The following is a 26,457-nucleotide window of genomic DNA, read 5'->3' as shown; positions in this document are numbered from 1 at the left end:
TAACGGACCGGCATCTCGCACCCTTCTCAGCCCGCTCGGAGCTCAAATTCGCAAACAAAATTCCGCGAATTCGGGTTGCCATAAAGTGCACCCATTGCCAGCAATGACTCACGACGGCGATATCATCATGGCTAATTGGATCGACCCCAAAATATAACTGTAGTAAAGGGAAACAACAATCCAATTAAGCTTTGTTGTACACCCCAGAGGTTTGAGAGGTTGGCCTGTATGGAAGCTCAAGATTTAAAGTATCAATAAAGTGTCCACCTTTTTAGAGCTTTGAAAACTCCCAAAAATATACAACTAATTTGTTTCTATCTCTCTGAGTGGTGCACAGCCCACTTGGGATGTAGTCAGCATATTGGGGTGTGAGATGCCAACAGGCAAAAGACCGGCATCGGAATCACGGCACCAGAATCCTGACTGCCAGCATCCCAAAGGTACTGTAAGTATCGGGCATTAGGGGGTGGGTGAGGGTGCAGGGTTAGGCACTAGGGGGAAGGGTTAGGTTTAGGGTGCAGGGGGGGAAGTTAGGTAAAGCCACCGGGGAGGGTTAGGTTTAGGGTGTGGGGAGGGTGAGGTTAGGTTTAGGCACTAGGGGGGAAGGTTAGGGTTAGGCACCGTGGAGGGAGTGTTAGGGTTAGAGTTAGTCTTACCTGCTGTCCTTATGGGTGCTGGGATTCTGACTGTCAGAAGGCTGCTGTCAGTGTTCTGACCAGCAGCATCTCAACTGTCGGGAACTCATACCCAACCCGCCCACTTGGTAGTGCTTTCCTTTATTATACAAACATGGAATGACCCAGGCAATATGTAATATTTAGTAAAATGGAGTGACAGGTCACTTGCTATTATCTTCTCAGTGATTGTAGACCAGAAGTGTGAGGTTCCAGTAGTGCAGAAATTACACAGAAACTAGTTTCTCTTAAAATTTCATATATTTTTTTTCATTTCCTTGGGCATTGGGCACCTTTTATAAAAGTGTTTTGATGTATGACAGATAGGGGGAATTGTATCAAACCTTCTAAAGAGTGGAGAATTAGGCAAACGGAGAAGGTGCCCATAGCATCCAATCAGCTTGTAGCCAGTATTAATCATGTACATTCTAGAAAATGTTAAGTAGAAGATGATTGGTTGTTATGGGCACCTCCACTTTTTCTCTTTAGAAGGTTTGCATGCCACAAAAAAGTCACACTTAGGGGCATATTCAATTGTGTGCGAGAATAGCTATTCTATTAGGTGTGTGGTGTTTTAAAAAAAGGAAGCATTGAAAAAAACAGGGCCATATTGGATGCATTTTGAGGTGTGCCAAGGCCAGTGGCTGCATCTTCGGACATAGAAACACTGGCCTGTCCAGTTGAGACTGGCATTCTGCGTAACCTTAGGGTTGCCCGATACTGCATTGAAATAATTTCTCATATCCGATGTTACCAAAAATGCTGCACAGGCACTACTTGTGTCCACCTCTGATTCAGGCCCTTAGTATATAAACGTCACAGCTGTAGAAGCACAATACTGTATAAGATAGTGAGAAAGAGGATCTAGGACAGATTGCACTGAAATGTTTATCTTGCAGAGAAAATAGGATGTATGTAATGTATCTGGATCCAGTGAGCAAATGATAAGAGGAATGGTTAAGAACTTCATCAGTGAGAGCTTGGCATATGAATCATGCTGCACAGTCCAAAACCTTGTCTCTATTTTTAAATAAATGCCTTGCTATATTTGCCTTTCCTGATAGCTGCCCCTAGTAATGGATATGATTCTTAGTGCATCTTTATTTAACTGAAACATCATCAAACAATCTGTGTCCAAAAAATCAAGAAATTAGAGCTGAGAGGGTTCGGTTTTCTGAAAACCAAACAACCCGAATTTTGTATATCCAAGAACTTCCCAGCCAGACTAAGCAAAACGAAGCAAAACGTCATCTTCCGGGTATCGGATCTCGCGTGTTTTGGATTTGATAAAAGTCCCTCCTGGTCACAGGCACCATTTCACACAGGACGCTGAAGGGTTAGGGTGGGCTGTGGGCTGCAGCACTAAGTGTCAGAGAAAGGCTGTGGGATGCACTAAGCACTGCTGAGGCAGATTGTGAAGGGCTGTGGGCTGCCTGCAGCACTAAGAAGACTGTGTCAGTGAAGGGCTGTGGGGTGCAAGCACTACTGTGGCACTACTGCTTTGGCTATGTCAGACTGTGAAGGGCTGTAGGGTGCAGTACTAAGCACTGTGTCAGTGAAGGACTGTGGGGTACAAGCACTGCTGTGGCAGACTGAAGGACTATGGGGTGCAGCACTAAGGACTGTGTCAGTGAAGGGCTATGTGGTACAAGCACTGCTGTGGCAGACTGTGAAGGACTATGGGGTGCAGCACTAAGGACTGTGTCAGTGAAGGACTGTGGGGTACAAGCACTGCTGTGACAGTGGTAAACTGTGAAGGGCTGTGGGGTGCAGCACTATGCACTGTGTCAGTGAAGGGCTATGGGGTACAAGCACTGCTGTGGCAGACTGTGAAGGGCTGTGGGGTGCAGCACTAAGGACTGTGTTAGTGAAGGCTGTGGGGTGCAAGCACTGCTGTGGCAGACTGTGAAGGGCTGTGGGGTGCAGCACTAAGGACTGTGTTAGTGAAGGCTGTGGGGTGCAAGCACTGCTGTGGCAGACTGTGAAGGGCTGTGGGGTGCAGCACTAAGGACTGTGTTAGTGAAGGCTGTGGGGTGCAAGCACTGCTGTGGCAGTGTCAGACTGTGAAGGGCTGTGGGGTGCAGCACTAAGGACTGTGTTAGTGAAAGCTGTGGGGTGCAAGCACTGCTGTGGCAGTGTCAGACTGTGAAGGGCTGTGGGATGCATCACTAAGGGCTGTGTCAGTGAAGGGCTGTGGGATGTATCAGTAAGGGCTGTGTCAGTGAAGGGCTGTGGGATGCAGCACTAAGGACTGTGTCAGTGAAGGGCTGTGGGGTGCAGCACTAAGGATTGTGTTAGTGAAGGGCTGTGGGGTACAAAATAAGAAAAAACTTAGTTTTCTATAACCTGTGTGTGATCAGGGCCAGGCAGTGGCACTGTGTTAAAAAAATAACATTCAGCAGGTGCCGTGTCACTGTTAATATCAGCGCTTGGAGTTCACATTTGTTAAAAAAAGAAAAACCTTTTTTTTTGTCTAAAACTTGTGTGTGTTCAGGGCCAGGCAGTGGCACTGTTAAAAATTCAGCAGGTGTCATGTCACCACTAATAGCAGCGCTGTGAGTCGATATGGATCACGATCAGTCGATAGAAGAGCAGGAGTAGCAACCAAGTATTACTACTGCAGCTGCTGCCAGTCTTGATGTTACTAGTTCTTCAACATCTACTAAAGCCAGATACTCAAGGGCATAGAGGGTTTAAGACAGGGCATCTGAAATCAAAACAATGTTAAAGAAAAAACATCACCTCTAATAATATAGGGACAGTTTACTGCCAAAAAACATAACATTGGCAACATGCCATACATCAGATGTAGTGGCAAGGAAAGGCGCAGGTCTTGGCCTTTATTTGTGAGTGGTGGTTCCAGAACTCCTGTCAGTCTGGAATCTTCTTCTGTGACCTAGCATGATGTTGCAACACCTCACTCAGAGTCTAGAACAGGTGTCAAATGTAAAACAGGCAAATCAGTACAGAAAAAAAAACACTAAAGATGAAGATTAAACTGTGCATTCAGAAATGTCACAAATCCCTGAGAAAAATCTAAGGGTATTCTTGAATGCTATGTCCAATCAAACGCGGCCTAAAGGCATCATCATCATCAGCTTGCACTGCACATCAGAGTTTGAGTACCTGCAAGTCATGTTCCCCTCAACAGACGATTTCACATGTTTTGGTGGCCATTTTAAGAGCATTTCATGTCAACCTGCTTTTATTGTACTTTGCTTGTATTTACATGCTCCTACCAACCACCATCCCTAACCCCTTGTCGTAGGGAGTTGTAAGTGGAATTTTCCAGAAAAAAAAGAAGTATATCACTAAAACACCAAACACGCACTAAAAAATAGCAAGTTATGGCCAAAAAAGTGCAGCTTGCATTTACGTCGACCTCTAAATGAGGCCCTTTTATTATAATGTTAAATATTTTGCTCATATAAGGTTCTTCTACTTTACCTATATCATATGGACCTATCAGGAACTACTCTATATAGACAAAAGCAATTGGACTCCCCCACTCAAGCAAAATGCATACCATGCATACGAGTTCCAAATGGCCACTAATGTGGCGGTTTCGATTAGAACACTTCATAGTACAACGAAAACAACAAATGTTTTTATCAGGACAACAATGCCACCTGTCATGTTTCCAGGGCGACGCAGGACTGGTATACAGAAAATCTGGTTACCTGGATGGACTGGCCAGCTCAGAGTCCAGGGGATATATTTACTAAAGTGAGAGTTTTTAGAAATGGAGATGTTGCCCATAGCAGCCAATCAGATTCAACTTAATATTTCACGAGCACCTTCTAGTGGATAATATCTAGAATCTGATTGGTTACTATGGGCAACATCTACACTTCTAACAACTCTCACTTTAGTAAATATACCCCCAGGTCCTAACCCCATTGAGAACCTCTGGGATAAATTAGAGCGACGGATGCATTTTTAGGCCGACTCGACCTTCAGTGTCACAGTTGGTCACTGTACTTAAGGCGGAATGGCAAAACATACCACCTGCTGTTGTCCAGGACCTCGTGGACAGTTTGCCAAGAAGGGTGTCTGCAGTAATCACTACACGTGGTGGACCTACAAAGTACTGAAGTCAATAAAATCTTGTTCATCTATTTGCTGTCAGTGTCCAATTACTTTTGCTACATAGTGTACATAGAACCTTTATCAATGAAGGCACTGTGCTACGTTAGAGGAAGTTGAGGGATTCTAAGGCATATGACCAAATTATACAGTATATACTTCATTTTAGTTGTTAGATATGCTAGTCATCTCAGTGAATGAAAGTTGAAATATATGATTTTATAATTTTATTAAATAAAGTAGACTAGCTGCCCACTTGCAGTAATGGAGATACAATCCAGTAATATCTAGGGTGCATATTTATGACTGTGAATGGGTTCGTTATACATGCGGAAACAGTAGTTTCTGCAATAGGCATTACGCCCATAGGGTCCATGGCGTGCCCAGGCACACTGTAATATCTAACATCAGTGTTGGTGATTGAGTTACTCAATGACTCTCAAGATGTAGCAGCACAGCAGCCCCCTCTCCTTCACCTTGCACTCTGTCCTCCTTGGAGCAGCTGAGAATGGAGCACTGCAGTGAGTTGTACATCGACTATATAAAATAGACTGTCCAGTTTTATTTGGCATAATATGAAATGGGGGCACTACTGTGAGTTGTGGAGATTGATGGTGGATTCAATGATATAGAGAATATAGGGTGGGGCATGATGAAGAGAGGGGGGATTGATTAAGTAAAAATAATCAATTTCAGTGAGCCTGCACACTGAAGTGTATTTTGTTGAAGTTTGGTGAGTATTTATACTGTATAAATGCAACCACACTGACCACCAATGTGTGTCCCCCACTGCCCACCAATGTGTGCCACCCACCTAGAAATGCATGACCCAGCCACCACCCGCTGGAAAGAGGCGGGCAGTGGCTGGGTCATGCATTAAGCTCCCACTGCCCACCAATGTGTGCCACCCACCTAGAAATACATGACCCAACCACCACCCACCGGAAGGAGGCGGGCAGTGGCTGGGTCATGTATTAAGCTCCCACTGCCCACCAATGTTTGCCACCCACCTTGAAATGCATGACCCAGCCACCACCCGCCTGAATGAGGCAGGCAGTGACTGGGTCATGCATTAAGCTCCTACTGCCCACCAATGTGTGCCACCCGCCTAGAAATGCACGACCCAGCCACCACCTGCCGGAATGAGGCGGGCGGTGGCTGGGTCATGCATTAAGCTCCCACTGCCCACCAATGTGTGCCGCCCACCTACCCACTAATGTCAGGGGACCACCTAATAATTATTTATAAAACACTTAAAAATTTTGCAAAAATTAATAAACAAATATATTACAAGATAAACAAATACATTACAACAAGATTAACAATCATATTTAAATAATATAAAATAGTTGCAAAAATATGTTTAAAAAAAAACAATACATTACATTTAAAAACACATCATTCCTTGTAAAACAGGGGTCTTCAACCTTTGGCCCTCCAGCTGCTGTGGAACTACACATTCCAGCATGCCCTGCCACCGTTTGGAAATAACAGTATGCTGAAACTGTGCCAGGGTATCCTGGGATTTATAGTGTCACAACAGCTAGAGGGCCAAAGGTTGAAGACCCATGCTGCAAAAGAAAGAAAAGCATTAAATTACCAAAAAATAAACACATGACATTCCTGTAAAAGAAAACACGATTACAATACCATACCAAACATTAAAAACTTGTAAAAAAGAAAATATTAAAACATTAATACAAAATTTAACCATAACAACATAAAATATAACAAAACTATATACACTAATATTTATATGTCCTTTTTTTTTCTTCTTCCTAGAAATGTCCATGGATAGTGAGCGTGACTTCATGACTGGATTCATAGAAATCCTGCAGTCTAAAGAGTGTCTGTGGCGTATAAGTTCTCGCCAATACCATAACAAGAACCACAAATTGGCCACTTTACAGGTGTTGTTACAGTATACGAAAGTGTTCATTGCCGACACAAACCTCAAAACTGTCCAGCACAAGATTCAAAACCTCCGGATAGTGTACATTAAAGAGAAGAAGAAAGTCGATGACTCCAAAAGATCCGGCGCAGGCACCGATGATGTGTATGAACCATCGCTGTGGTACTACAAACAGATGTCCTTCTTAAGCGATCAGCAGCCACAACAGCAGTCTCTGGTGTTGATGGCTGAGCGAGAGGGAGAAGAGGAGGTTGCAGAAGTGACTAGACCGTCTGCTGTAGTCTTGGTAAGTAGTGACACAGTTAAAAACTGAAACCTTATTGTTTTTGTAGTTCATTCCCAAATGTCCAATAGAGTCAGTTAGTTCACAGACATTCCTCCTGCCATGGCACCGGACCTAGTCCGTTGAAATAGGCCATGTACTCCTCCCTCACTTCTTTGGCACGTGTGGTTGATATTGTTGTATTTGGTGGTGCAGACACAGATGTCAAATGGTCAATGTCCTCCGGAGGTCCTACATCTTCTGGTCTAGCTGGGACTGGTCCTCGTTGGGTAGATTTTCTTTGCAGAAAGTTATGCAGCACACAGCACGCCATCACGACCCAGTCTATCTTCTCCACACGTAGGTTGATGGTGGTGTGGAAATGCGGAAGCGGTTACTCAGTATTCCAAACGCATTTTCCACAATGTGCCGTGCCGGGATAGATGGTAGTTGTAGATCCTCTTCTCTCTGGTCAGGCCCCTCTGTGCAAATGGCTTCATCACATGTTCATGTAATGCAAAAGCCTCGTCTGCGATGAAAACATAATTTAGGCTGTGCTTTGTCTGGACCAGTGACGGCAAGTTGAGTTTTGTTGGTGACTCTCTGGTAGAAAGCAGTCTGTGTGAAGGACCACCATCCGAAGCACGGCCATTCTTGCCGACATCCACAAACAGAAATTCGGAGTTAACATTCACCACTGCCATGAGAACGATGCTGAAGAATCCTTTGCAGTTGTAGTAATATGATCTGGTGTTGGCAGGTGGGTTGATGCGGATGTGTTTTCCATCGATGGCTCCTCCGTAGTTAGGGAAATTCCAACGTTGTTTAAACTGTTCAGCGATGCTCTTCCACTCCTCCACAGTGTTAGGAAGCTGTAAAAATAGTAAAAAAAGGGGTAAAAACATGACTATAATATTTTTTTTTTATTTGTTCTCTATATAGACTCCCACTCAAGACCCTGATTTGGCCTCCACACCGGACCACAGTCTGCTCGGGGACAGTGATGTGGAGAATAACACCCAACTGGCAACACCCATTGCACCCACACCCTCATCCTCTTCCCTACCACCACAAAAAAAAAACAGGGGAAAAAAGAGATTCATACTGAGGACAAATTTCTTACGAATGCAGAACGCCTCCTTCAAAAACCTCCAGATACTATAGACGACTTTACGGCACATGTAAGCAGCAGTATGAGGAATATGGATGAGGATACAAAGAAAATTTACCTCAGGCTAAATTATGACCTATTGAGTAGGTGTATGAGCAAAAACCTAACCAACTCCACTTATATAGCTGACCCAATGCTATATTCCCCTACCCCAAACACCTATGTCAGGCCCCCCCCATCCCAGTTAGAGATTACTCCCCCACCCAGCACCCCAAGCACAAGCACTACCATGTTTAATGCTCTGATGGATGAAGCGGATGAATCGCCCCGTTATACACAAATGTAATTTATTAATTTTTTTTTGTTCTTGCTTTTACTATCACCAATTTTATCCCTCCCAATAGGTGCTGCCTGTATGGTATAGGGTGGTGATGACGCTGTTTGGACAAGGTCACTACACACATGGCACAAGTACACATTGCTGGAAGCCGAGGCCACAATGTATACTTGCGCCATGTGTGTATTGGCCTGTTCAAACTGGCATCTGACCCACCCCATAACATACAGCATACCTATTGGGATTGATAAAATTTGATGATAATGCTGTTCTGTAAAAATGTTATTGCAATCTATATTGCATACAGTTCCGTGCACAGTTTGGGTTGCCTACAGGTCAGTGCACATGTTGGTTAATGCAGCCTATTATTTGCTGTCTAATAATAAAAAAAACAGCAACAACTTTGTGAGGACATAGGCCCTCATTCAGAGGCGCTCGCAAAATGCAAGCGGTCGCTCTGAATGAGGGTGGCTGCTTGGGTTTTGAAGTGCGGCCTCCTGGTCGCTAGCTAAGCTGTGGGTTACCACCCACAGCTTTAGTGACTGACCAGGTTGATGGTCGCGATGGTCAAGACCATCGCGACCATCGGGGCTTGCGATGAGACCCTAAGGTTGGCTCTCGGCAACCGCAATTCCCAGGGAGCTTCCTGCTCTGATCGAGCAGGAAGCTCCCCACTGACATCACTGCTGATGTCAGTGCGGCCGCCCACAAAACGGCAGGCGTTCCTCCGTTTGTGAAACCACCCCCTGCCATGCCTACAAAAGGGGGCGAGCTGTCGATCAACATCAACAGCCACCCCTTTTGTAGTGAGCTCCGGAGTGAGAGAATTTCTCTCTAGATCCGGGGCTTGCGCACTCGCAGTGCGGCTGCTGCGCGTGCGCATGGCCTAAACATCGACCCGCTTGCAAGCGCTCAGCGCTTGCGAGCGGGTCTGAATGAGGTCCATAGTGTGAAAGTGCTTTTTTGCCACAGTGGCTCTGTATTGTTCCAGTGTTTTAAAAAACCTTTACTAATATGTAGTGTTGTTTACACAAGATGGCTGCTGTGCAGCACAGTTTTCTGCCTTATTGGCACAGTTAAAAAGTAAAATTTAAAACAATATTTAAAAACAAATAAAAACTATTTTTTTCTTTAAACAAGAAAAAAATGTGTGGTGTGTTTTTCTTCTTACCTTGCAATACTGGTATTGCAGCACTTTAATGATCGCTTTGCAGGTCTCCGGAATGATGATGCCCAAGGACTGCGGTGAGATGAGTGCCCCAAACTTCAGGTCTTCAAATTACCTACCTGTAGCCACATACCTCAGGGTAGTCACCAGTCTCTCTTCAGCAGGGATTGCCCTCCGCCACCTTGTGTCCTGTCTCTGGATATGGGGGATCACCAGATGCAGCAATTCCAGGAAGGTGGCATCATCCATGCGCAGGTAGTTACGATAATCCTCCGGGTTGTTCTCCTTGATCTCCATCAGCAGGGACATGTGAGAGCGGGTATCCCTTTGTAGAAGCCACTCCTTGGTCCAGCATGCTCTCTTCCTTCTTCGCTGGGCCCTCTTCCTAATCTCCCGGACCCCAGCTTCGGCAACCAACACTCTATACCGATAGGGATGCATCAGTACAGAATTCAGGAACAGGATAGAATGCAGGTAGGTAGCACACACTTGCAGGTAGAATAAACTTTGTAAAAGGCAAGCCAAATACAAAGAGCACAGTAGCAATGTACAGGATTTAGCAGGAATACACCTAGCCTCATCTAGTAGCAGAGCAGAATGTGCACAGAGTTTAAAGGGTTCCTGCTGTTTATACCCCCTGGCTAGCCCCTCCCATTGTTATGACTATTTAATTTTCCCACCAATTGTCAAGAGCCTTTTTTTTTTTAAAACTCACGATTTATGTTGCCCGATCTCACAATTTATGTTGTCCGATCTCACGATGAGAACGATCCGATAGATCGTGTGATCTTGAAACAGATTGGGTGAAAATTATCCAAAATCGTGATCACGACGGCAAGCGAGCTCCTATGAGAGTTCACGGGGAAATCGTACACGATATCGGATTGTAAGCACATCGCTATGTGTGTGGGCACCTTAACTCTCATTTTACTTGCTATAAGCAACTTTTCCACTTTGTCTTTCTCCATATAACACAGGAGATATCACTGATATCTCATGTGATCTAAACAGTCCTGATTTGGCACACCGTCCTCTCGCCATAGTTTCCCAAGCTTGACTGCCCGCTTCTTCCTATTGGAATAAGATTTGGAATGTGCGAAGGGATCCATTTGGATCCCTTTTCGAATTCCAGCAATGTAAACTTTCACCGCTAGTATTAGCAGCAAACGTGGTAGTACTAAGGCTTCATGGGACAGGTGCTTTTCAGTGCTGCTACTGTATCTCATCTCCAGAGAAACTAGTCTTACCGCTAGGCTGTATTAGCAGGGTGCTGTGCCCTGCACAATTTTAAAACAGCAAAATACGCCCTGTCCGACTTGCTGGCGCCCTGCTGAAACAGCCTGCCAGGTGCCGTCCCCACCCACGGACCACAGTGTCCTGCATGGGGAGAAATATTGCGGTGCAGCGGGCGCTAGAACTTGGGGGCAGCCCAACATATCCGTAAGTGCTGGGCACGTCCCCTGATGAAAAGGGGGTGCGTCTTAATGATACTTCCCATTTTCTTGTGACCACACCCCCTTTTTGGGTATGGCAGTGCCCTTTTTACACTCCGGCGTGTGCCCAGCATCGGACCTAGAATTAACACAAAGAAATAAAGAATTGCTCCGGCCACTGCAAAGTTTGGTGAGTTGTGAGTTAGATACATCAATTGGAAATATTAATGAGTAGGCCCCTCTGAGTGGTAATACCATCCAAGAGAGGGCTGGCTATGGAAATTGTATGGGTTTGTCAAACAAATACAACTAATATGTCATGTTCAAGGACATCTTCTGGGATGTTTACATTTCCTTCTATATTTGGGCTGCTATAAAATGTACTTTTATTTATTAAAACAACTATATATGTAAAGTTTTTCATCCAACTCCATGACATTGCACATAGATAATCTGTTTATGAAGGTAAATAGCACTAGATAGTATGCTGAAATAAGCCAATGATGCCTTAAGGTCCAAAAATATACAGGTAGGTTAATTGGCTCCCAACAAAAATTAACCCTAGTGTGTGTGTATGGTAGGGAATATAGATTGTAAGCTCCACTAGGGCAGGGACTGATGTGAATTGCCAAAAGTTCTCTGTAAAGCGCTGCGGAATATGTGTGTGCTGTATAAATAACTGGTAATAAATAATATATAAATGAAGGTGTCACACAGGCTTCTTCAGAAATAAATCAGTCCAGGGCAATTATTTCACACCACAGAATAGTTATGTATGTATTTTATCAGGGAACATTCCCGGAAGATTGTTAAACAAACCAATGAGTCCACAGATTTCAGTTAAGTACAGTTAAGGAACTAAACATACTGTAGGTAATATTAGACTAGTGACAGTGCTCACTCTCTATGCCAGTAAATTCAATATCCTTCTATGATCCTAAATGAGAACTAGCTTTCTAAATCTAGTTTCTACATGAATGGGAATAAGCACAGATTATTGACTAGTATAATTAACCTCTTCACTGCCAAATATTTCTGTAGCATTTTATTAAACTGTTTACAAAGTTACAGCATCTTATGGGAAAGTGATTGTTTTTTTGTTTTTTTTAATTTCTTTTATTCATCAGAGCAAGAAAACACCAGATATACAACAAAAAATAATGGTGAATAATAAATAAAACACAATATCATTAAGGGCAATAATATACCCTCAGTATAACACATTTACATAAAGGTGTTTCATTCGCAGAACAGAATCAAAATATAACATAAGTTAATTGAAGTAATCTAGACATGGCAGGCACACCCCCCAAAAGAATTATCCTACAAAATAAAATAAATAAAAAAGGTCCAAGAAGAAACAAGTTCCATCTTATCCTGTAACAGATAAAGAGATAGGCGGATCGCCCAATAAAGTTCTGGTTTCATACCAAGAAGTATTTCTGAAACATAAATAGATATGATGTCGTAAGTCCAATGTAAAGGAGTCTATAAAACCTTCCCATAGCTGAAAAAAAGCAGCTGTTTGGTCTCCTTATATAATGTGGTCTCCAGCCAATCCATTTGAAAAACAAAAAATAATTTGGCACGAAATAAAGGAAGTGATGCAGGATCTGCATGGGTCCACATCTGCAGTATGCACTTACGGGCCACCGCAGAAATGATCAATAGTCATTTTTTACTATCTCTCCTACTTGAAACTGATGGTGGTAAAATACCCAAAATCGCCCATTCCGCTGATAACGGTAGGTAACTAACCAAACGTCTAGATGCGAATCTGTTAACTGATGACCAGAATCTTATTATAAGGGGACATTCCCAAATACAATGTATAAAATTTGCATCAGAGGCTCCACATTTGGCACAAACACTATTATCAGACAACCCCATCAAGAACCTGCGGTGAGGGGAAAGATATCCATTATGATAAATATTATAAAACATTTCTCTATACATGCTTGATGAGAGCACTGATTGAGAATAGAGGAATGAACGTAATAGACTTTCCATGGTAATATGGGGGAATACAGTACACCAAGTAGATAGCCCCGTAAATATTTTAGAATGATCTAAAGGAATCTGGAGGATTTTATAATGAAGAGAGATGGCCCCTCGTCCTCTCATAGGTCTAGCTAATAAGAAGTCTAAAGAGTTGGACCAATCTATTGGAGAGAGAGTCCGTACCATAGAACTCACATAATGCTGTGCCTGATATAACGCCAGAGAGTGGGATTGAGGTAAGCTATATTTATCCATTAATTCCGCCACCCGATAGGGCCGACAGTTCTCAATGTCGTCCAATGCTCGGACATAGGGATTCCCCCTATCTGGCCATAATGAAAAAGGTATGGAAGCCTCCCCATTTTGAAACTCAGGGTTTAATAGTAATGGAAGGAAAAGGGAATGATGGCACTTTAAATTTATTTGCTTTCTAGCAAAGTGCCAAACTCGCCATGTAACCATCAACAGGGGGTTATTAGTAATATCTTCGGATAACTCTTGTTTATGGGAATGAAGGAACACCAATATGTGTTGATCTGGCAAAAAAGACTGGTCAAACTGTGAGTCAGTATAAAAATCAGTCTTGTGCAACCAATCCCATATATATCTCAAAATTCCAGCATGACTATACAGTTTTATATTAGGTAAATTAACCCCTCCATTGGCCCGAGTCTGTTGGAGCTTTAGCAAGCCAACGCGAGGGCATTTATACTTCCAGATAAAATCTCGAAATATTTTATATAGATATTTTTCATCCGCCTGTGAAAGCAAAATTGGTAACATCACTAGGGGGTAAAGTATTTTAGGGAAAGATATAATTTTTAATAAATGAATCCTACCTAGGTAAGATAACATAAGGTGCCGCCAACGGGACAGTTCTCCCACCACTTTTCTAATAAGCGATTTCATATTCAGATCATATAAGTCCCCAATATAATGTGGCAATTCAATTCCCAAATACCTAAGAGAAATGGGGGTCCACATCACCGGATATAGATCACCCCAGTGTGGTTTCACTATAGAACCCAAATATAATGCTTCTGATTTATCGGAGTTAATACTGAAGCCAGAAACTTTAGCAAAATCAGACAACTTATCAAATATTTTAGGTAGGGTTTGTTCTGGATCTGAGATATAAAGTAATAAGTCATCGAAGGCCTGGACTTAAAGGTCTTGAGAACCCACCCGAATCCCTTTAAAATCTGGCCAAGAATGGAGAATACGTAACAGTGGGTCCAAAGCTATGTTAAATAATATTGGCGATAAAGGACAGCCTTACCGAGTGCCCCTCGTAATTGTAATGGGGGAACTATTAGTGCCATTTATTATCAAGGTAGTAGTTGGTGATCCATATAAAAAGCGAAACAGATCCGAGAAAGGTCTACTAAAATCTCGCATCTCAAAGATTTTAAGCAGATGACTCCAAGACACTGTGTCAAATGCTTTTTCTGCATCTAAACTCAAAAGCATTTCTTCCATATGGGACTGAGATTTGGAATGAGACACTATTGCCGCCAGGGCCGTTCTAACTCCCTTTACCGAAAATCTACCACATGTAAAACCCAATTGATGGTGTGTTGGGATACAGGGTAAAAATAATTGGAGGCGGTTGGCCATGATTTTAGTCAGTATTTTAAAATCCTGATTCAAGAGTGTAATAGGCCTATAGAATGTAACTAATTCTGGATCCTTAGAAGGCTTAGGTATAACTATAGTGTATGCCCTATTGAAATTTGGATAATGTAGACGGTCTTCTAATATACCCTTATATAGAGTCGTAAGAAATGGGACTAATTGGGGTTGAAACATCTTGTAATACTCCCCCGAAAAATCGTCGGGGCCCGGAGATTTGTTATTATGGAGATGGGAGATAACTTCAGAAATCTCTGTTTCTGTAATATCTTGGGTCAAAATTTCCCTCTGGGTAGAAGAGAGTTTTGGAAACCTCGCCTCCTGTAACAGGTCCCAATGTAAATCAGGAAGCCCTGGAGGGGCTTTATACAAAGATTAATAATAATCTTGGAATGTGGATATTATATCAGGAGTGGACACCAAGCGGGCGGATGTAGTGGGGTGGCGCAATGTCTTAATGGTTTGACGAGTAGTTTGTAATTTCACCATGTTAGCCAGTAATCGCCCAGATCTATTGCCCCATCTATAATAATGATTTTTTGCATAATCTGTTTGGGTCCAAGCATTGGTCAACAGAAAGCTCTCCAGCAATTGTCGATGTTGTTTATAAGCCTCAAAATTATTATCCGAGGGGTCAGTCTCATAGGCACTATAAGCTGTATGCATAGCATCATGCAAGACATCATATTTACTCTGGTATTCCCGCCTCTTCCTAGCCTGATAAGCCAAAATATGGCCTCTCATTACTGCTTTGGAGGTTTCCCAGAAAATAACTGAATCCTCCCAATGTTCTAGGTTATCATCAACAAACTCCATCCATTTGGATTGGAGATATTGTTTAAAGTGATCTGATTGGCCAAGAAAAGACGGGAATCTCCAAAATCCACACAACATTCCAGAAAACGTAGTTTGAATATCCACAGAAACCGGGGCATGATTAGATATGACCTATACTATGGATGTCACATGAGTGCACCGAGGGAATCAATCTATCGTCTACCAATAAATAATCAATTCGGGAGAAAGACTTATGTACTCGAGAGTGGTAAGAATGGGTCCTATCAGTAGTGTTAAGGAGCCTCCATATGTCACATAAGTTATGAAGCGAGAGTAATAACCCCACACCCCCTAGACCCAATATTGGTAAAGAATGTGTTGATCCAGATCTATCAAGTGTCTCGTTAGCTACCCCATTAAAGTCTCCCCCCACCAGCAGGTTTGGAGTAGGTCGACCCAAAAGTAAATTGGAGATTGTACGAAAAAAAATCTAAATTAGGAGAGTTAGGGGCATAGATATTAAGGAGAGTGTAAGGTTCACCCCTTAAAAGCACATTCAGCAATATATATCTGCCCTCCGGGTCACATTCCGAATTAATAATGGAATATTCTAGGCGTTTATGGTACACTATAGCCACACCCCTTTTTTATAATAAAGAAAGCTGAGACGCATTCTTTGATCCAAGGGCTACGTAAACACGTTATCTGAATGCGCCCAATGTGTCTCCTGTAAAAAAGCTATATCTGATCCCAGATGCTTAAGATGTGTAGCCACCCTTCTAACTTTTATAGGGGAGTTTAGCCACTGCACGTTCCAAGATACCATGCGGATAGAATTATGGACCACAGAGGTTGGGGCAGAGTCAGCCACTGAAGACATTTTTGTTAACTAATCCCAATCTAAGAAATGAACCCATGTAGATAGTATAAACCACCCTTGCCATCCACCCATCCCAGCGAGTGAGGGGAAAGGCCAGAAATTTAAAAAAGGGGGTGCCTTCTGCCAGCTCCAGACAGCAAAAAAAAAATACAATACAATACCATTAAAATACAATTTTGTTCTGAGAAACTCCATTTTCTATTTTCCTCCAAACATATAAACAAGGAAATATGTATCTTAATACATATTTCCATAACATAAAAATATAAAATAATAACAAAGATGGGAAAAATCAGATCCCAAAACCAAGGGAGTCTAATATCCCATAACATAATCCTATATAAAATAGAATACTACACTATATATGTCCCTCTTTTGCAGATCAAAAGCTAGATATATCAATATATCAGGTATGTGATCCCATTGAACTAGCAGATCCAGTGGGCAGAGAGTGTACGTATGTCTTGGACTCATCAAAATTATCAAACATACGGACCGCTCCATCCACAGTAATTTTCAATTTTGCAGGGAATAGCAAAGCAAATTGGATGTGGTTATCAAAAAGTATTTTACAGAGTGGGGAGAATTCTTTTCTTTTTTGAGACACTGCTGCCGAAAAATCTTGGAACAGCAAGAGTCTATGACCATCAATAACCGGGGAACCCTGACGTCTGTAGGAACGAAGTACCAGCTCCTTATCTCTGAAGTTAAGGTATCTAGCTATTACTGGACGAGGCCTAGAAACATTGGTGGATCTCTCCGGTCCCAATCGGTGTGCTCGTTCAATAATCATGGGAGGAGACATCTGGGTTATACCTAAGGCATTGTTGAGATCATTTTGTAAGTATTCAATTAAGGCAAACCCCTTTACATTTTCCGGAATATCTAAAAATCAAAGGTTATTTCATCTGTTCCTATTCTCCAAATCATCCATCTTATCTAGGAGAGCGTTAATAGTATCTCCTTGTGAGACGGAAGACGATTGGAGAGCCGATACAGTATCCTCCACATCACTTGTGCGTTGTTCCATTGCATCAAGTCTCTTCTCATGAGACTCTATTTGTGAGACCACTGACGTAAGGGTGGAACTGAATTCTTTAAATTGTTGCTCCATAAGAGGTTTAATGACCAGCAACATCTCCTGGGCCGCTGCTGTAGCAGATGGGGCGGCCAAAAGCACTGAGTGCTGAGTGTCCCCACCCGAGGCCAAAATGGGTGATGATGGGGGGGGGGGATGATGGAGGGGTTAGGAGAATTAGAGGGGGAAGACATCGTGGAAGCAGATGGCTTTGCCTGGGAAGCAGTGCTCTTAACGGATCTCCTGGTCATCGTAAAATATTTGTGCATACCCAAAATAACCACGATAAAAAGAATATAGATTGTAGAGGGACTTACAACATAGAATCAAGAGATCACATTATAGCATGACTTAACAATATGATCGATAGTGTTTTGAGGTAAAAATTAACTCAAGAGTATTGTTAACCTTTCTAACTAGGGAGTACCCAATACACCACAACTTCTGCCTGTAAATAGCACTGAAATCACAGTAAATAGTATAGAATATAACCACAGCAGTTACTGTGACAGTCCCATATACATGAGCTTGTAAATATCCATAAACACGGTATCTCACATTTGGGAAGGGAAAGGCATACACAACAAGGGCGGGGAACCAGAAAGGGGTATAAAGAAAATTAAATAAAAAGGTCAGGAGAAATTAAATAAAAGAAAATAGGGAGACTGACTATAGCACCCAGAGAAAGGCTGGTTAGGTATTGTGGAGGAGTCTCTCTCTTCCACATGCAGACCTCCAAACTTCAGAACTCACAGAGATGGTGGTAGAGCACAGTTGGAGGAGCAGCAGAGAGCAGGTCAGGATCCATAAGAGCTGGAGCCCCAACCAGAGGAATCCTGTAAACCAACACCAACAGAAGGGAGTAGGCAATGTCAGGGATTGGCAGCAGATCAACAGAGTCTGACCTCAACAACAGGGACAGCGTCGCAGGTCTGAATGCACACCCCCAGAGAGGATCAGGTGAGAGCAAGGTTCAGCAGCAGGTCATTGGATCCGAACCACAGCCACAGGAGCAGCGTCACAGAGCAGGATCCACCTCCCAGGAAAGGATCAGGCAGATCCAGAGGCCAGCATCAATTCCCCAGGCAGATCACCTCTACAGGCGCAGCGCGGAGTTTCCGATCAGGAGCCACAACTCCAAGACAGGTCAGGTTAGTCTTTGGAGCGGGGCCCGGCGTCACGTGCAGCCAACAAGACCCCCCACCATCAGGGGAACTCCAGGGCTTCAGCCAGGTAGACAGGCAGCACAGCACAACTAGTCTCCAGTGAGCTCGCCCGTGGAGGACAGACGCAGGTCAGGGCATCCCTTTTCTGCAGGCAAGGAGCAGCCACGCCGGCAAGATGGCGGGCGGGGAAAGCACTCAGCAGCGTGAGCAGACTCCGGGGATTAACAGGTAAGTGAAACGGCCAGCGCCACACTTCCTGCACGGTTTCCAAGGCTTCCAGCTCCAGTCAATAAAATTAGACCCCCAGACAGCCCTTTTCCAAGGGTCAAAAAAGGCTGGGGTTTGAGGAGCCCAAGTAAAATGCGGCCACATACGAGGCCCGCCCACCGGAAGTTGGGAAAGTGATTGTTAAACAATATGTAATGCTGGATACCATGTTTCTCATAAGTGAGCAATACATAAACTGCCTGATATTAGCAACAATATATCATGCTTGTAGAATTCTCCTTGCTTAGAGTATATACTGCACTGTGCACTGTCTACATTCATGGCAGATACTGGTCAACAAAGGCTACACTTTTTGGACCTAGGGGTAAATTTACTAAAGTGAGAGTTTTTAGAAGTGAGTTTTAAAAGTGATGTTGCCCATATCAACCAATCAGATTCTAGCTATTATCTTCTAGAAGGTGCTAGTTAAATGTTAAGTAGAATCTGATTGGTTGCTATGGGCAACATCACTTAAAACTCACTTCTAAAAACTCTCACTTAAGTAAATTTACCCCCTAGAGTAGTTAAGTACAAAGTATGCATGTATCACTTACAGCACTTGGCTTGAGTCACAGCATCTACTGTCTTAATTCTTCAAACAGAGAACACACAAATGTTCAAGAGATTAAGCGCCTCATTTATCGACCAGTTTTTACAAGGCTTCAGGGTCAAATGCAGTATTTCTATAGGGAAAAGGAGGGGGAGCAGATATGAATGGGAATAGTTGGGAAAAGGGAACACAGCGAGACACACACAAAAATAACAGGCACCTATAATGTGGAGACAGAAGCACACAAACAATTAAGGAAGAGGGATGCAAAAAGAAAAACACATGGGTAAATGCCAGGGAGACATTGGTAATCATTGAAAAGTGACATACTCAAAAAGATGTAGAAAGAACACACACACACACACACGTGTGAAATAAGGCACATATGGATAGAGGACAAATGCACTCATGAGTGGGAGGCAGAGGTATACAGAGGTACACATGGGGCGGGGACAGACATACACAATGGTAGTGTGCAGAGGTACACACGGGGTGGGGTCAGAGGCACACAATGGGAGGGGGAAGAGGTACACATGTGTTGCGGTGTAGCGGTACACATGAGGCGGGGTCAGAAGTACACATTGGGAGAGGACAGAGGTACACATGAGGCGGGGTCAGAAGTACACGAGGTGGGGTTAGAGGTACACAATGGGAGGGGGCAGAGGTACACATGTGGTGGGGGTACACATTGGTGGGTGTCACAGTACAAATGAGGCGGGGTCAGAAGTACACATTGGGAGGGGGCAGAGGTACACATGAGGTGGGGTCAGAAGTACACATTGGGAGGGGGCAGACGTACACATGAGGCGGGGTCAGAAGTACACATTGGGAGGGGGCAGAGGTACACATGAGGTGGGGTCAGAAGTACACATTGGGAGGGGCCAGAGGTACACATAAGGTGGGGTCAGAAGTACACATTGGGAGGGGGCAGAGGTACACATGAGGCGGGGTCAGAAGTACACATGAGGCGGGGTCAGAAGTACACATTGGGAGGGGGCAGAGGTACACATAAGGCGGGTCAGAAGTACACATTGGGAGGGGGCAGAGGTACACATAAGGCGGGGTCAGAAGTACACATTGGGAGGGGGCAGAGGTACACATAAGGCGGGGTCAGAAGTACACATTGGGAGGGGGCAGAGGTACACATAAGGCGGGGTCAGAAGTACACATTGGGAGTGGGAGGGGGCAGAGGTACACATAAGGCGGGGTCAGAAGTACACATTGGGAGGGGGCAGAGGTACACATGAGGTGGGGTCAGAAGTACACATTGGTTGGGGGCAGAGGTACACATGAGGCGGGGTCAGAAGTACACATTGGGAGGGGGCAGAGGTACACATGAGGTGGGGTCCGAAGTACACATGAGGCGGGGTCAGAAGTACATATTGGGAGAGGACAGAGGTACACATGAGGCGGGGTCAGAAGTACACATTGGGAGGGGGTAGAGGTACACATGAGGTGGGGTCAGAAGTACACATGAGGCAGGGTCAGAAGTACATATTGGGAGAGGACAGAGGTACACATGAGGCGGGGTCAGAAGTACACATTGGGAGGGGGCAGAGGTACACATGAGGCGGGGTCAGAAGTACACATTGGGAGGGGGCAGAGGTACACATGAGGCGGGGGGCGGGGTCAGTAGTACACACAAGGCGGGGTCAGAAGTACTCATGAGGCGGGGTCAGAAGTACACATTGGGAGGGGGCAGAGGTACACATAAGGCGGGGTCAGAAGTACACATTGGGAGGGGGCAGAGGTACACATAAGGCGGGGTCAGAAGTACACATTGGGAGGGGTCAGAGGTACACATGAGGTGGGGTCAGAAGTACACATTGGTTGGGAGCAGAGGTACACATGAGGCGGTGTCAGAAATACACATTGGGAGGGGGCAGAGGTACACATGAGGTGGGGTCAGAAGTGCACATGAGGCGGGGTCAGAAGTGCACATGAGGCGGGGTCAGAAGTACATATTGGGAGAGGACAGAGGTATACATGAGGAGGGGCAGAAGATCACATGGGGAAGGGGGGCAGAGGTTTACATTGGGAAGGGGACTGAGCCACAAATGCGGAACCTAAGTGCCCCTATTATTGTGCACTGTACAGTTGTACTGACCATAAACCATGATGGCAGCTCTTCATACACATTCTGCCTGTGTGTGAGCATATTCAGGATCAATATGGATATATTGGGCGGAATTCAATTGTTTACGCGGTCCGGATCTACCGTCTAAAGTGACAGGAGATCGCGGGCTGCTATTCAATTGCTGCCATTTTTCGTGCTGATCGCGCCCAAAGTGGTCAGGTTTTGCCGCGTAAAGCAGCTACCCCCGACCAAAGTGCAGGGCGCGACCGCAAAAAGTGATGTTTGGGCGCCCAAACAGGTCACTTTTCGCCCATTTCAGCCGCGCCCCCTGGGGCTGCGAGCTGAAATGGAGCACTGGCAGCTGATCGCGCCCGACAGGAGCAACAATTGAATAGCTCCGTCGGGCACGAAAGAGGGTAGAAACAATTGAATTCCGCCCATTATGTTACACAAACTGGCATACATTTATCTCATACAGGTAAAATGGAGGCCAAATAAAAATGATCATATGAAATTTATATTATAGAAAATAAAATGCATGTTTACATTTATACTTAGTGTGAGTTGGTTTGATGAACAGTTACAAGGATTATTTGTTCTTTTATTCTTGTTTGCAGGGCCGGATTAAGGCTTGTGGGGGCCCCAGGGCAACTAAGTTGTGGGGGCCCATCAATAAAATTGCCACGGCCTCACGCAGCAACTACTATGCCCCTTACCTTGTCTCTGGACCCTCCACTGACGGGCAAGGTGGCAGCATACTACATCATGTCCGCGACACTGCTGGGAACCGTCTCCTGGCAACATAGCAGACATGATCTAGTACACTGCCAGGAGCAAATGCAGGATTTGGATTGGGGATATATATATATATATATATATGTAGATAAAGATATATATATATATACACAGTATAGGCAGAGAGAGGAGGAGAGGGAGACAGAGGGAGGAAGAGAGTGGGAAGGGAGTTGGGGAGAGAGAAGGAGAGAGGGACTAGAATAACTATATCTACAAGTGATTGGCTAGGCTCCGCAAGGGTGTTGCTATCATTTTATTTTTGAGATAATACAAGCCCCAGCATACCATGGTATTGGCTGACAGACGTGTACACGTTCTTCTCAATCCGGTGTAGGCAAGATTTAGCACTACAGCTGCTACTACTGAACTACAATATCCAACCTGATCTGCCAGCCCATCACACAGAAAGAAGTATCTCAATCATCTCAGCAGAAGAGATGGAGAAAAATCCCAACTTTATTTAAACCACATATTGTTAATATAGGAATGAGTGTTGGCACAGTACAATTATACTCCCTTACTAACATACATACAAGTACTGTATATGCCATACTATGTACTATTGTACTGTCATGGCATGCATGCATCTTACCACAGAGAATGACAGTAGTGCACAGTCACTTAGTCCTGATACAGGTAGAGTGGTAATGATGGGAGAAAAGAGAGAGGAGGCAGAGGGAGGGAGGGACAGGGAGTAAGGGGAGAAAGAGGGGGAGGGAGTGGGATAGAGGGATGGGGAGGGAGATAGAGATCAAGACAGAGGAAAAGAGAGGGGGAGAGAGACAGAGATGGAGAGAGGAAGGGACAGAGGGGGAGAGAATGAAGCATACACACACGCACTACCTTTTCAGCTGCAGCATCACCAACAGCTTTCTGATGAATGGAGGCGGGCACCTCACCACAGTAGACCCTCCCCCTTACTGTCATAATGCCGCGATTCGCGGGTGCATGGGTAGGGGGCGGGGCCTAATACCGTGAGGTAGCCGCCTCCATCCACAGTCACTGTCAGCTTTAGTCGGGTCCGTTGCCCATTAGAGTCAGTGAGTGTGACTGTGTGCTTATTTTTTGCTGCTGGGATCTGGCCAGGTTCGGGTTAGTATCTGCAGCAGTGTGGGGGCCCCCAAGGTGTGGGGGCCCCTGGACGACTGCCCCGTTCGCCCCTCCTATAATCTGGCCCTGCTTGTTTGTACAATGTTGTTACACCCAGTTCTTTACATTAATCTTTGTGGTAGAGCCCAGTTCTTTGTAATTCTTTTAGTTATAAACAATGGCGGCTCCTACCATATTTTGTGATGGGGGGTGCCTGTTTTGCAGTTCGGTCGGAGGTCCAAACTGTTGTAGAACCTGCCATGTGCATGGGGCATGCGCAACGGAACTAGGAGGCGCCACGACTGGCACATGCGCACAAACACCAATTTCTAGGAACTGCATTGGCTGCGGCCCCTAGGTAAGGCTGATGGAAAGGCAGGGAAACACCTCCACATGGAAGACACCCGGTGCACAACCCACTGGTTATCTTCACTGGGGGTGGCAGAGTTTACCAGGGGGGATGATGCGGTTGCAGCCCTGCTCCGCCCTAGGTAAAATCCACCACTGTTTATAATTTCAAAACATAAACAGATGTCAAAATTGAAAATGTAAAGCAGATAAGCTTTAGTTCACAATGTGACCAAACACCTACCAAATTCAGAATTTCTAAAACAAAAATTGATAATATTGAGAATAAGAAACAAGATTCCATAACATGAAGAAGTAAATGATATAATCATACAAAGCCATATATAAATTACACTACTTTTTAGAAAGCATTAAAAAAGATTTTCATGTGGCTGTGCATGACTTCACTGTGTCAGGAGGTCTGGTCTAGTCTGCGAGATTATGTCGCACACACTATCCATGCTCCGTGTTTTTAAAAACCATGTAGGTGATTCGGATCGCAGATATACATAGACCTGTCCTGAGTGTGAAATGTGCATTCAGAGCAGTCTCTTGTAGTCTTGATACCTGCCTCTGAGTGACATAAAGGATGACCAGACCTACCAATCAGTGCTAGATGATTGTCCTGTCTATATTCTGCTTGTTAGCTTTGCATAGTGACTCTAAATTCCTCTGTGCAGAGCCGGACTAAGGGCCTGATTCAGAGCCGGACGCTATTTGCGCTCGCTCGTTCAGAAAAAAGGGGTGGCTATTCAAATGAACCGTTTGCTCTTTGCGGTCTGTTCACGCCTCTAGGACTGAACGAGCGAACAAAACTTGCGGTAATTTTTTTGAAAACTACGCCACCTGGCCGCTCACATCCTACGTCATGTCCGCTATTTATTAGATTAATCGAGTACATCGACCAGCGTATGAACTGCTCGCTATTCTTGTGGTTGGTTTTTCCTACCACAATCTTGCGAGCAGTTCTGACTATAAAATAACCCAGTGACGTGGTCAATGACGCTGCTGTATTAATTATGCACACCCATAAAACGCCCATTTTGACCTTTAAGCACGCCTGTGTTCTGATCTCCACTCCCCGTTTTCAAGCACCTTCCCCTGTTACCACCCACATACGCCTCCTCATGTCCCTCAAAATAGCAGGCATTCGCTATTTAGCGAACAAACGATTTTCGGCCGCACTGACTGGTTCGCGCATGCGTATTACGATCCGTACGCATGCGCAGTTGTGCAAACATCGCTCGGAACGAATGAGCGGCCACTTGCGAGCGGCTCTGAATCAGGCCTTAAGACCTCACAGGGCCTTAGGTAAGATACTGGTTTGGGGCCCCCATCCTGATCCGTTCATACAATGAATACCTTTTCTAGACAAACTGGAAATTATAGAAAATCATACAAAACCCCCTCCAACTACAGAAACAAAACAATGAATTACAAAGTAAAGGAACCCCTAAAGAAATAAAACATGTAGGGTCTACTTAACAATAAGCGGTGATAGGTAATATTTTCAATCAGCAGTGCCTGCAATTCCGACAGCACGGCATAGTCGCAAGTGGAGATAGGACTGAGATACATATGATTCTGATAGAGTATGCATCGCCCCCTTCCCATTTTTGTGACCACCATAATATACTGAGAGCATTTTTGTGACCAGCATGCACTGCAGAGAGCATTTTTGTGACTGCAGTTACACTACAGAGAGCATTTTTGTGGCCGCCATGCACTTCAGAGAACATTTTTGTGACTGTTATATAATAGATAGAGTATGACTGCCATATAATGTTAGGGTTAGGCAGTAAGGGGTGGAGGTTAGGGTTAGGCACCCTTAAAGGAGGGTTAGGGTCAGGGGAGGCTTAGGGTACTTACCTGTACCTGTTGGGATTCCGACCCGCCGGCCTGCCGCTGTCAGTATTTGATCCGGTGGCTCAACAGCTGTCGTCATTGCATACCGCTTCCACAGAATGACCTCCATATAATACAAACAGCATGTGAATGACTACTATATAATATAGAGAGCATGTGAATGACCTCCATATAATACAGGGAGCATGTGAATGACCACCATATAACACAGAGGGAATGTGAATGACCACTATATAATACAGAGAGCATGTGAATGACCTCCATATAATACAGGGAGCATGTGAATGACTGCCATATAATACAGAGAGCATGTGAATGACCACAATACAACACAGATTAGTTTTGAGACTACCACATTAACCCCTCAAGCTAAAAAAAAATCCCTAACTACTTCAGGATGATCATAGCAGTCCCATTCACCATAACTGATGACCCCCCATATAAGCAGTCTCTTATCCACACCAGTAATTCCTTTCACAGTCATTACTGTAACTCCCTCTGTCTAATTTAAAAAAATCCTTCATGTTAATTAACCCCAACTATACCATTTACCCCCACCCCTTCTTCCATTCTCATCCCCCCAGCTCCACTTACCTGTTGCTGTTCTGGTCTCACTGTGAATCTTAAATTAGGCAGATGCTGATTACCACAGGTCAGAGGAGCATGCAATGGGCTCATCCAATCAGAGATCAACACATGCTCCTCTGACCCTTCTACAGCATCTCATGGGATTTACCTAGTAGTGCAACACCACTCCCATTGTGTCCCCGCCTCTGGAGCTTGGACCAAGAGACTGTCTGTTTCACTCACAGACAATCACATGACACTGACTCATAGAGTCTATGACTGCCTGTGAGTGACACAGTCAGACCCTAGTGCTGCAGGTGCATCCGCTCATGGTCACACCCTAACCCACTCATGGGCGGACCATCCCCCGCTCGTGGCCGG

General features: G+C 44.5%; 1 protein-coding gene across 1 annotated transcript; it reads left to right on the top strand.

Annotated features, from left to right (window-relative positions):
* The first annotated feature begins 6,547 nt into the window (after positions 1–6,547).
* LOC148523918 (uncharacterized) lies at positions 6,548–8,533 on the top strand. Its single transcript, XM_088472536.1, has 2 exons — positions 6,548–6,958; positions 7,877–8,533. The coding sequence occupies exons 1-2, from the start codon at positions 6,551–6,553 to the stop codon at positions 8,096–8,098; spliced, it is 630 nt and encodes a 209-aa protein (XP_088328662.1). The 5' UTR covers positions 6,548–6,550; the 3' UTR covers positions 8,099–8,533.
* Positions 8,534–26,457: the final 17,924 nt, after the last annotated feature.

The sequence above is a fragment of the Taudactylus pleione genome, unplaced genomic scaffold, assembly GCF_031769625.1.
Source record: "Taudactylus pleione unplaced genomic scaffold, aTauple2 ptg000125l, whole genome shotgun sequence".
NCBI classification, from domain to species: domain Eukaryota; kingdom Metazoa; phylum Chordata; class Amphibia; order Anura; family Myobatrachidae; genus Taudactylus; species Taudactylus pleione.
Note: the sequence above shows the minus strand (reverse complement) of the source record. Positions and strands in the feature narration are given on the sequence as shown.

Excerpts from the sequence above, each read along its gene's own strand:
- LOC148523918 (XM_088472536.1), top strand. The coding sequence starts at position 6,551 with ATGGATAGTGAGCGTGACTTCATGACTGGATTCATAGAAATCCTGCAG. Across the intron at positions 6,959-7,876 it reads GACCGTCTGCTGTAGTCTTG|ACTCCCACTCAAGACCCTGA; the intron begins GTAAGTAGTGAC and ends TTCTCTATATAG.